We start from the raw sequence: 13044 nt of genomic DNA on the forward strand, positions 1-13044 counted from the left end.
GTGTTGCTGAAAGAAAGGATAGTGTATTTCCTTGAATCTAATGGGTTACAGGATCCGAGGCAACATGGCTTTACAAAAGGTAAATCGTGCCAAACGAACCTGATTGAATTTTTTGATTGGGTGACCAGAGAGCTGGATCGAGGACATATGCTAGATGTAATTTATTTGGATTTCAGCAAAGCCTTTGATACAGTTCCTCATAGGAGGCTGTTGAACAAACTTGAAGGGCTGAAGTTAGGACCCAAAGTGGTGAACTGGGTCAGAAACTGGCTGTCTGACAGACGCCAGAGGGTGGTGGTTAATGGAAGTCGCTCGAAGGAAGGAAAGGTGACTAGTGGAGTCCCTCAGGGTTCGGTGCTGGGGCCAATCCTGTTCAATATGTATGTAAGTGACATTGCTGAAGGGTTAGAAGGAAAAGTGTGCCTTTTTGCAGATGATACCAAGATTTGTAACAGAGTAGACACCGAAGAGGGAGTGGAAAATATGAAAAAGGATCTGCAAAAGTTAGAGGAATGGTCTAATGCCTGGCAACTAAAATTCAATGCAAAGAAATGCAGAGTAATGCATTTGGGGATTAATAATAGGAAGGAACCGTATATGCTGGGAGGAGAGAAGCTGATATGCACGGACGGGGAGAGGGACCTTGGGGTGATAGTGTCCGAAGATCTAAAGGCGAAAAAAACAGTGTGACAAGGCAGTGGCTGCTGCCAGAAGGATTCTGGGCTGTATAAAGAGAGGCGTAGTCAGTAGAAGAAAGAAGGTGTTGATGCCCCTGTACAGGTCATTGGTGAGGCCCCACTTGGAGTATTGTGTTCAGTTTTGGAGACCGTATCTGGCGAAAGACGTAAGAAGACTTGAGGCGGTCCAGAGGAGGGCGACGAAAATGATAGGAGGCTTGCACCAGAAGACATATGAGGAGAGACTGGAAGCCCTGAATATGTATACCCTAGAGGAAAGGAGAGACAGGGGAGATATGATTCAGACGTTCAAATACTTAAAGGGTATTAACGTAGAACAAAATCTTTTCCAGAGAAAGGAAAATGGTAAAACCAGAGGACATAATTTGAGGTTGAGGGGTGGTAGATTCAGGGGCAATGTTAGGAAATTCTACTTTACGGAGAGGGTGGTGGATGACTGGAATGCGCTCCCGAGAGAGGTGGTGGAGAGTAAAACTGTGACTGAGTTCAAAGAAGCGTGGGATGAACACAGAAGATTTAGAATCAGAAAATAATATTAAAGATTGAACTAGGCCAGTTACTGGGCAGACTTGTACGGTCTGTGTCTGTGTATGGCCGTTTGGAGGAGGATGGGCAGGGGAGGGCTTCAATGGCTGGGAGGGTGTAGATGGGCTGGAGTAAGTCTTAACAGAGATTTCGGCAGTTGGAACCCAAGCACAGTACCGGGTAAAGCTTTGGATTCTCGCCCAGAAATAGCTAAGAAGAAAAAAAAAAAAAATTTTAAATTGAATCAGGTTGGGCAGACTGGATGGACCATTCGGGTCTTTATCTGCCGTCATCTACTATGTTAATATGGACCAAACCTTCCATAATTTTTACAAAGAAGGGGATCTATGCTATTGGTCTATAGTTAGATGACAAAGAGATGGATTCTGTAGTATTTTTAATTATTGGAGTAATAATTATTTTTCCATCCTCTGATGGAAATCTTCCAAGATCTAAGGAATCAGTGATCCATTCAAATAATTTCAATTTAAAATTTAGAGGTGCAACAGTCATCAGGTCAGGAGGGCAAGAATCAAGCCAACAGTATGATTGTGCATATCTTTGAAATAATTTAGTAAAATCTTGCCAGTCCAGCTTATCAAATGATAAAGGTCTGTAGAATCATGAGTGTTATGGAACAAGTTGGTAGGGAATGAGTCTTTCTCTTACTACTAGTAGCAGATTTAAAATGAATCATAATTAAACTGGAATGTGTTGTTGGAGATGGTGGTGACATCACAATAATAATGGTAGATTTCATTTACCTCAGTACTTACCAGATGAATGTCTCATTGGGATATGCAAGGGAGATAAAGTTTCTAGATGCCATAATTAATTGCTTCTTCTAATCAAAGAACTGACAAGAGGTGAAACCTACTCTAATCTAATCTAATCAGGATTTTTTTAATCGCACTTTTCCAGAACAGGTTCAAGGTGATTTACAAAAATGAGAAGCCCATACAGCAGTGTGTCTCAAACTTTTTTAGCCCCAGCACACTAAATGGAGCAAATGTTTTTTATGGCACATTATATAAGTTGAAATTATAAAACTGCAAAATGAACAAAAATTAAATTTAAGTTATTTATTTAAAGTTCTTTAAGCTATGTATAGGTAATTGTAACAATCGTAAAACTAAAGTAGTTAGAATAGAATTGCTAATCAATGCGATGAATGTGCTTGTTTTTGAGTGCAAATTAACTCAAAACGCAGCTCGATAGTTGACAAGCAAACACACATTTCATCATCCATCATCTGCAGCCATTCTCCTTTTTAATATAATTTCTGTCAGAGCTGAAAATCCAAGTTTGCAAAGATACGAAGATCCAAACGGAACAAAGCATTGATTGCTTTGTTGCTCAAGTTAGGATAACTACTGCATAAAAAAATAAAAATAAAATTACTTTCCGTTAATTTTTAAGGATCAATCATGTCAAAGAATGATGCTTGACTGTGCAGTTGTATCCTTACACACACAGACACTCATAACATTGAATGACAGACTCTTGCATACGCGACGTACATGTCTTCTACTCTAGGATCATTTGCCTCTGTGCTGCTCTTTGTCAAACCTTGTTTCACTGTTTCTCCTGCAGAGCTCTCCTTCCGAGTCTGGATGTGCGGTGGCAGCTTGGAGATCGTACCCTGCAGTCGAGTGGGCCACGTGTTCAGGAAGCGACACCCATATGAGTTTCCAGAAGGGAATGCGTTGACTTACATAAAGTACGTGCTCAGCCACCTGAACCATGTCCTATGGGAGAGGAAAGTGAGTGCTAAGAACCCCTTCGTCCCAGTGCATTCTGGTACTTCAAGTCTTGCTTGTGTGGATGAGAAAATCATAGCTATTAGAGAGATGCTTTCTTAGCCCTGGAGTGTGACTTATAAACAACAGACTAGTCCAGTTGTCCTAATTAGAACTGCTATGGATAGAAACAGCAAATTTCAAAGATTTAAGATAATAAAACCAATAAAATTGCTAATTTACTTCAGTAAGAATACTTTGCTAAGGAATGCTACTCATAAAAACTTCATGGCACGGTATGATATGTGACTGTTCCCACCGGCAGGAACTTGAGATGATGTGAAGGGGGTGGAAAAATGAGGCTATAATGGGTAATTTATGGCATAGCTCAAAATTCTGGTAGGCCTTGAGAGATAAAATACCCTGTCACCAGAACAAATATTATACTTTTAACTGAAATACAGACAGAGGCAGGCCGAGAACCCCATCACAGACCTCTTGTGGTTAGTCCTTTGCCCCTATCTGCTGTCTGTTAATTGTGTTTATTCATTTTTGACACTGATCATATTGTGGCTGAATTTTTTTTTTTCTTCCATATATAGGAATACCAAGCGTACAGCTGAAGTGTGGATGGATGAGTTTAAACAGTTTTATTATGAGGCCCGGCCGTCTGCCATCGGGAAATCTTATGGAAGGTAAACAGCTGTGCAGATTTGAAATGACTGCTTGTTAAGTCTATATGACTTACAGATAAGCATCCTCATAAAATCCAGAGTCACCTGTAGGTCTGCGGTGAGCACAGGTAGGGACTCCTCATTAATTTCTTATCACTTAGTCAGTGAAAAGTAATAAAGATATCCGGAACTAGGTTTGGAAGTCAAACTCTCTGATAATTGCAAATGCCTTTAAAGTGTTTTTTTCTATTTTTAAATTTATTTATTTTAGGTATTTATCAAGAAGGCCTCACTTTTGGGACTTGCACACCAAAATTCAGTATGCAAGCAAAAGCCATTTTGTGCATGCTAAAAATAGCTAATGCTGAACAAGTTTAAGTCTGTATTCACAAAGGCTTATATTGTAGTTATTGAGGTATGATTCATTATTTTAATTAAATGAGGGCAAATGAAAAATTAAAGGCAATTGATAAATTACACAATAACCAGAACAGAACTAGCGAAATGCAACATATGCACTTGTACATTGTCTATTGGATAGTTCATCCATGCAAAGTGCAGTGCTTGGCCTTCAGTTGTGTGGCAACCACGAGGTCAGAAACATGAACGCTCCATTGCAAGATTGCACAATCGAAGAACAATGTGCAGCAGTGTGCTTTCTTTGGGAGGAGGGAGTGAAACCTGTGGAAATTCACCATCAGATATTGACTCAGTATGGACACAGCACCATGAACCAACGAAAGGTTTATGAGTGGGTAAAAAGGTTTAAAATGGGAAGAACAGTTATAACCAACAAAGGTCATTCTGGTCGCTCATCAACATTGTGCACACAACAGAACATTGACAGGGCGGAGGCCTTGATTAGGGAAGACTGATGGATAATGATATCTCAATTGGCTGCAAATTTGGATATCAGCTGCGGATCTGCATTTGCCATAATGCATGATGTCTTGGGATACAGGAAAGTCTGCGCTAGAGAATGACACGGTGGCGGTTTACCCGCGGCCACCGCATTTTAGCCGCGGGTCACCCGCCGAAAACGGGGAAGAAAACTAGCAGTCGCTGCGGCGACGGGGACAAGGCCATTCACCGCCCGCGGAGCGGTGAATGGTCTTGTCCCCCGCAGTGAGGCATGAAGGATCGCGCGGTCCCCGCAGCTCACACCCGCCCGCCCAATCGATTCCAGTGTCCATCCAGCTCTCTCCCCTCTCCTCACCCCAGTCCGCAGATCCTCCTCCTCGGCGACCCGCACGCTACCAGAGAGCCGCGCACACCCGCCGCTGCTCAGCCTCGATCTTTTGCTCTGACGCAACCGGAAACAGGAAGTTGCAGCAGAGCAGAAGATCGAAGACTGAGCAGCCGCGCGTGTGCGGCTCCCTGGGAAAGCGCGCAGGTTGCCGAAAAAGAAAACCCACAAACCAAGGTGAGGAGAAGGGAGAGAGCCGGCCAAACACCAGGATCGACCGGGCAGGCAGGTAGTGGCCGCGGGGACCGTGCGATCGCTAGTGTTCCCGGCTCAAATTGGAAGGAGGGAGTGAAAGGAAAAAGGCTTATATGGATGCAGCGGGGACGGTGACGGGGCGGTGAATGGGATGGCAGTGGCGGTGACGGGGCGGTGAAAGGGATGGCGGTGACGGTGACGGGGCGGTGAAGGGATCGGCGGTGACGGGGCGGTGCAGAGGATGGTGGGGCGGTGACGGGGACAGATTTTTTCCCCGTGTCATTCTCTAGTCTGTGCACAATGGATTCCCAAACAGCTTATTGATCTGCACAAGCAACAGCATGTGGAGATTGCGACCCAGTTCCTGAGAGGGTATGAAGAATATCCAAGTACACTTCTCCCTCGGTATTCGTTGTGATAGGGGATTAACAGATCCGCGAATACAGAAAAACTGCAAATAACTTTTTCATATGTTATTCGCTGTTTTCTATTAAAACCCATTGTGAATATGGTGAAACTGTGAATAACATGGTGGGAGACCTGGCCTGTTCCTGAAGGAGAGGCAAATCACGGTGAAGAAAGAGCTGGGAATCAGCGATTTTCTCTAGAAACGCTTGGAATCAGCGATTTCTCTATGTAAGCTGATTTGGGGGGAGGAGCCAGAAAGCTAAAAACCGCGAATAATCGAAACCGTGATTGCTGAAATCACGAATACAGAGGGAGAAGTGTATTCTGGAGAGAATTATCACTGGTGATGAAACATGGGTGCATCACTGCAACCCAGAGAGCAAAAGACAAAGCATAATGAAGTGCACGATGCAATGCTCACCTAGCTTCTGGAGCAGCCGAAAAACTTCTTCTCTGCAGGAATGCAAAAGCTAGATGAACAATACCACAAATGCATTGTCTTGCATGGGAACTATGTGGAAAGTGATATGTTTGATTGCTCACAGTTATTTCAATTAAAGCTCTTAAATGTAATTTGCCTTTACTTTTTGATTTACCTGTATTATGAAATTTATTAAGCCAATGTTCAGCCACACAATCAATTATAATTTGAAGCCAGGGCTGTGGAGTCGGATCTAAAGTACTGATAAATGTAATATTAGAATCGGGACAAAGATATGTATATGAGGGGCCACTGAAAAGTTCTCAGCCCAACCATGAAGAGAATGATGTGGAACTTTGAAACTTACAAGTTATTCCAAAGTTTTCTTGACACTTTTCGTTTCAATGATATGAAATGAAACAAAAAGTGTCAGGAAAAATGTGCATTAACTTGTAAGTTTCATGATTCCACATGATTCTCTTCTTGGTTGGGCTGAGAACTTTTTTGCGGCCCCCTTGGGTTTAGACAGGAAGACTTCTTAATAACAAACTGCCCAATATTTAAAGCCATTTAACTGGCCAGGAGTAGCTCCTGGCTAGTTAAATGGCACTTAGCCAGCTGTCCAGCAATATTTAGTGGGAGATTTCCTGCTGAATATTGCTGGTTAGCGCTTAGCGGGAAAACTGCTTGAGTACCTGAATAAATACATGTAAAACATGTAATCATGAGCTCCCTTGGAGAACGGTATAGAAAATTGAATAAATAAATAAATAATATTGTCGCTATTCAGTGCAACACTGGCTAGGTTTGATGACCAAATTAGGCTGCCAATATAAGTTGAATATCTTTGACTGTTTTAAATCTAACCAGCCAGTGCTGAGTATTGGCTTAGCAGGTTAAATTTAAACCAGCCAAAAAAAAACACAACCCCAAATATTAAATGCAGATTATTGGAAATGGCCTGGCACTGAATATCTGGCTGACTGCCGACAACGGAAGTCAGCCCAGATGACTCTCTCAGTCTGAATTTTGGCCACAGTTACCATTTATTAGACTTTCTCTGCTCTAAACCACAGGCTTTAACTCTAAGCAGCAAAACCACAGCTCTTGGCTTTAATGGCAAAATTTACAGCTTGTAACTTTCTCTAGCAGGTGGGTTTTCTATACCTCACACCCTAGTTAACCTTTTCAGGGGCAGATAACAGGGGAGTATTTTTTGGATGTAGAGTAGGGTACTTAGCACGGTAGTGTAGCAGTTCTGGAGGTAGTTTTTAAGGTTAGGGTAGGGGTGGGCAACTCCGGTCCTCGAGGGCTGGAATCCAGTCGGGTTTTCAGGATTTCTTCAATGAATATGCATGAGATCTATCTGCATACACTGCTTTCAATGCATATTCATTGGGGAAATCCTGAAAACCCGACTGGATCCCGGCCCTCGAGGACCAGAGTTGCCCACCCCTGGGTTAGGGCAGTGTGCAAGGGGTGGTAGTTTTGGGGGTGGGGCTTGGTTTGTGTGGTGGTAGCAGTTGATGGAGGGTAATTTTTTTGGGGGGTTTAGCAGAAAGAGAAGTGAAAGAGCAGTTGTGAGGAGCTTGGTTTTTTTTTTTGTTAAGGCAGTTTGTGGCATGGTGGGACAGTTGCAGGAAGGAGTTTGAGATGGGTCAGTTGTATGAGGGAGGCTATGGGGTAGGGTGGGGGTAACTGCAAGTAAATTATGGGTGTGGGGCTGTTTGCAGGATGACGCAACATCAGTGGGAACAAAATAACGGTAAAATTAGGTTTTGGCAGTAAGCGAGTTGGGGCAGTTGGGGTGGAACAATTATGTGCAGAGGATTTTATTTGGGGGTGGGGCATTTGGGAGGGGTAATTCATGAGGATGGGGGCAGTTTGCAAGAGGATGGGACAGTTGTGAGCAGGTCATTTAGGTGGTGTGATAGCTTGCAGGATGGTGGCAGCTCTCTCTAGTGATCAATCCATGCTATACTTCAAAACACAATATACTTGAATAATTTCAACCTGCTATTTACATGGACCACTTAGACGTCTAACTTATATGCTTAGTGGCTTCTGTAGAAACGGTGTGGCAATATTCAGACCACAGGAGGCAGGCTGACTAACTCCCATGGTCGGTACAGATTGCTGGGTCAATTTCGGTGACCGGCATCGAATATCCAGTTTATTTTTGGCCGGCGTAAACTTAACCGACTAAGTCAATATTCCTTGCTGGCCGGTTAAGTTTATCGTGGCCATGCTATTTGCATGGCCCAATTTGGCTGCTAAATGTGGCCAGTCAGCACTGAAAATTGCCAGTTATCCTGGGTCATAGCAGGTTAAATTTTAGCTGCTAATGGGGAACATTCATGCTGATTATTTGCATTTAACAACCTAAGCACTATGTAACCAGTCAGTGCCATTTCTGGCCAGTTAAATAGCGCTGAATATCAGCCAGTGTAAGTTTAAAAGTTAGTCTGCGCACTAATTGCAGATTCACACTACCATAATCATTTCTTTACAAAATGGACCAGAATCTCTGCCTGGGGGGAAAAAAACACGCCAAAACTTTAACAGAATGGGATGAAACTTAACATGAGGGGAAAAAAAACCTGTAAAAAGACACACATTTAAAAATTGACCAGGGTTCCAGAGAAATAAGTACCTCTCCCCCAAAAAATGACCAAATGCATTTCTGGAGAGAAGTTCCAACGTGTGTAATATAGAAAAATAAACAGAATGAAATGAAACTTGGCATTTGGGAAAAACCAGTAAAAGACACACTGGGGGAAATTCTGTATAGGACGCTGGTTTCCACAGCTGCCTAAGAAGCGGCTGAAAATCTCACACAGGCGTCCTATATAGAATAACATCGGCCCTAAGGAGCAGACACCCAACCCCGCCTAACTGGCCCCTTTAACTTGTGCCTATGTCACAGAAGCCGGCTAGAGAATCGCGCTTGATCCATAAGAACATAAGAAGTTGCCTCTGCTGAGTCAGACCAGAGGTCCATCGCGCCCAGCAGTCCGCACCCACGGTGGCCCATCAGGCCCATGACCTGTACGGTGATCATTGTCTGAACCCTTAAATCCCCCTTGGTCTCTATCTATACTCTCTCTATATCCCATCTCTACCTCTATCTGTATCCCTCAATCCCCCTATCTTTCAGGAATTTATCTAATCCTTCTTTAAAACCCTGTAGTGTACTCTGTCCTATCACAGCCTCCGGCAGTGCGTTCCATGTGTCCACTACCCTCTGAGTGAAAAAGAACTTCCTAGCATTGGTTCTAAACCTGTCTCCTTTCAGCTTCTCCGAGTGCCCCCTTGTACTTGTGGGCCACATTAGTCTGAAGAATCTATCTCTGTCTACCTTCTCGATACATCTCATGATCTTGAAAGTCACTATCATGTCTCCTCTGAGTCTCCGCTTTTCCAGGGAGAAGAGCCCCAGCCTTTCTAACCTGTCTGCATATGAAAGGTTTTCCATGCCTTTTATCATTTTCGTCACTCTCCTCTGGACCCTCTCAAGCATCGCCATATCCTTCTTGAGGTACGGCGACCAATACTGGACACAGTACTCCAGGTGCGGGCGCACCATCGCTCAATACAGCGGCATGATGACTTCCTTCGTCCTGGTTGTGATACCCTTCTTAATAATACCCAACATTCTATTTGCTTTCTTTGAGGCTGCTGCACATTGTGCCGTTGATTTCATTGTTGTATCCACTAGCACACCCAAGTCCTTTTCAAGGTTGCTTTCCCCTAGCACCGATCCCCCCATTTTGTAGATGAACATCGGGTTCTTTTTCCCTATATGCATGACCTTGCATTTCTCTGTATTAAATCGCATTTGCCATTTGTTTGCCCACTCTTCCAGTTTGTTTAGATCCCTTTGTAGGTCTTCGCATTCTTCCGCGGTCCTAACCCTGCTGCAGAGTTTGGTGTCATCTGCAAATTTTATAACCTCACACTTCGTCCCCGTTTCCAGGTCGTTTATAAACACATTGAACAGCAGCGGTCAGAGCACTGACCCCTGTGGAACACCGCTCGTGACCCTCCGCCAGTCCGAGTATTGTCCCTTCACCCCAACCCTTTGTTTTCTGCCTGCCAACCAGTTTTTAATCCATCTGTATATATCCCCTTCCACCCCGTGGTTTTGCAGTTTCCTAAGTAGTCGCTCATGGGGCACCTTGTCAAAGGCTTTCTGGAAGTCAAGGTAAATGATGTCTATGGTTCCCCTTTGTCCAACTTGCTGTTTATACCTTCAAAGAAGTGCAGTAAGTTTGTTTGGCACGACCTTCCCCTGCAGAAGCCATGTTGGCTCTCTTTCAGTTGTCTGTTTGTTTCCATGTGCTCACAGATGCTGTCCTTTATCAGTGCTTCCATCATCTTGCCCGGAACTGAAGTCAAGCTCACCAGCCTGTAGTTCCCGGGGTCACCCCTTGATCCCTTTTTAAAAATAGGTTTGACGTTAGCTATTTTCCAGTCCTCTGGGATCTCCCCCGTTTTCAAGGATAGGTCACAAATTTGTCGGAGTGTTTCCGCTATTTCGTTTCTTAGCTCTTTTAGAACCCTTGGGTGGATTCCATCCGGGCCTGGCGATTTGTCGCTTTTCAGTCTATCTATCTGCTGGAGGACATCCTCATGGCTTATCTCTATATGCGCCAGTTTTTCTTCTCGATCTCCACTTATGATCTCTTCGGGTTCTGGTATATAGGATGTGTCCTCGCTTGTGAAGACCGACGAGAAGAATTTGTTCAACCTGTCAGCTACCTCTTTTTCCTCCTTTACCACTCCCTTTCTGTCTCCATCATCCAACGGTCCTACTTCCTCCCTCGCCGGTTGCCTCCCTTTAACGTATCTGAAGAACGTTTTGAAGTTTTTTGCTTCCCCAGGCAGCCTCTCTTCGTATTCTCTTTTTGCTTTCCTAACCACTCGGTGACAGTTTTTCTGGTATGTTTTATGTTCCTTCCGGTTTTCCTCGGTTTGGTCCTTTTTCCATTTTCGGAAAGATTTCTTCTTGTCACCTATCGCCTTCTTCACTTCATTTGTTATCCATACCGGGTCCTTTGTTCGATTTTTTTTGCATCCTTTCCTAAACCTGGGGATGTACAGGTTTTGTGCTTCTTGCACCGTGTCTTTGAATAGGGACCAAGCTTTCTCTACGGTCTCCATTCGTATTGAGCCTTTTTTTAGTTTCTTTCTCACCATTGCTCTCATAGCATCGTAGTTCCCTTTCTTGAAATTGAACGCCGTTGCTGTGGTTCTCTTCACTTTGGATGTTCCTACCTCTAATTTGTACCGGATCATGTCGTGGTCGCTGTTTCCCAGTGGTCCTCCTACCACCACTTCCTTTGCAGGTCCCCCTAGCCCATTGAGGATTAGGTCGAGAGTGGCATCCCCTCGCGTTGATTCCTTGACAAGCTGTTCCATGAAGCAGTCTCTCACAGCCTCCAGGAATTCTGTTTCCCTCGCGCAGTTTGAGTTTCCAAGGCTCCAGTCTATCCCGGGGTAGTTGAAATCCCCCATCACTATCACCCTTCCGCTTTTGCATTCCCGCCTCAATTCTGCTTCCAGCTCTTTGTTGTTCGCTTCCGTTTGTCCAGGAGGGCGATAGTACAGTCCCAATTTTATGTCAGCTCCATTTCCTCTTGGTAATTTAACCCATAATGATTCCAGTCCTTCCGCCCTTGCTGCCGTATCCATTCTGGTCGACTGAATGGTGTCCTTTATGTACAGTGCTATTCCTCCACCCTTCTTGTAAGTCCTGTCTCTCCTGTAGAGTTTGTACCCTGGCAGTACTACGTCCCATTTGTTGTCCTCAGTCCATGTTTCAGTGATTCCAATGAAACATGGTGAACTGAGGACTGAGCCACTGCGACAGGGAACCCCAGTCAGCTGAGGAACTGTGACAGGAACCCACAACACCCCCCCCTATGAACTCAGCCGGCAGAAGGAATGCCCAATTCCTCCCACCTCCATCCCTGAACCCCCATCTGATACTATCCACGGCAGGAGGGATGCCCAATCCCTCCCACCACCACCCCCGAACCTTCCCTCTAAGTCCCCCAACAGGAGGGATGCCCATTCCCTCCTGCCAGAACCCCCAAAGCATCCCCCCCACCCAAGATAGGCAAGAGGGATACCACTCCCTCCTTCCATCAGACCCTCCCTGAACTCATGACACTCCCCCATACCCAAACCTCCTACCCAGGTACCCCCCAGACCTGAACTCCCTACCCCGGCACCCCAAAACCAACCCCAACACCCGTCCAGTACCTTCTAAACTTCGGTCAGCCAGAGGGATGCCTACTCCCTCTGGCCACCAGGCCCGCCTCTTTACATGCTCCAAGCTGGACATTGTCAGGAAGAAGAGGAGGCTTTGTGGGTGCGAGGCTTGAGGCAGAACGGGGTGGGGCTAGAATCAAAAATGGGCAGGTTGGAGGCGGAACTGGGTGTGGGTGGGGCAGAAAAGGGTGGGGCTGGAGGCGGAACAGGGTGGGGTCATGTGCCGGGGTTTCCCAGAGAAAAATATGGTAACCCTAATTTTGTAGAAATATGTCCTCTAACTGCATTGCTACCAGTGTGAGGTAGTGTTTCAGTATTGTGCTTTCAGTTGCTGGGGACAGGCAGGTTCCCTGGAGTCCTGCAGAGCTTGCCTGTCCTTCATTACTGAAAATGTGATAGTGAAACAGCACTTCCCACTGATAGTACTGTAGGTTGAGGATTCCCACTCAGTTTAGAGGGAACAGTGGTTGTGTGCAACTTATTTGCACGAAATATGGTAAGTCGGTTTCCAGTAGTCTTATATTTTTTGGCTTGTTGTCAGTGGTGTAGTAAGGAGGGGGGCGAAGGCGGACCACCCTGGGCGCCATCTCAGTGGGGGCACCAGCACCTCTCCACCCCCCACGCCATGCTCATGCCCTCCCTTCCCCGCCCCCTCTTTAAAATCTTTACCAGCGCTAGCAACTACTCTAGTCTGTTGCTCGCGCAGGCCTGGCTCCATCTGAAATCACTTCTAGGTTGCGAGGCCAGGAAGTGATGTCAGAGAGAAAGCCAGCACAAGCAGCAGGCGGAGAAGCTCCTCATACTGGCAAAGATTTAGAGGTACGGGGGTGGGAAGGGATGGTGCAAATGTGACGTGGGGATA

At 45.2% G+C, this 13044-nt stretch overlaps 1 protein-coding gene across 1 annotated transcript in view; it reads left to right on the forward strand.

Moving 5' to 3' along the window:
- Window positions 1–13044, forward strand: part of GALNT16 (polypeptide N-acetylgalactosaminyltransferase 16) — a 316815-nt gene that overhangs the window by 244463 nt on the left and 59308 nt on the right. Inside the window, exons 10-11 of the mRNA XM_033950875.1 lie at window positions 2817–2943; window positions 3565–3657. Coding sequence (XP_033806766.1) covers window positions 2817–2943; window positions 3565–3657 — 220 coding nt within the window. The remainder of the gene's footprint in view (window positions 1–2816; window positions 2944–3564; window positions 3658–13044) is intronic.

Source organism: Geotrypetes seraphini, chromosome 7 (genome assembly GCF_902459505.1).
Source record: "Geotrypetes seraphini chromosome 7, aGeoSer1.1, whole genome shotgun sequence".
Taxonomy (NCBI): Eukaryota; Metazoa; Chordata; class Amphibia; order Gymnophiona; family Dermophiidae; genus Geotrypetes; species Geotrypetes seraphini.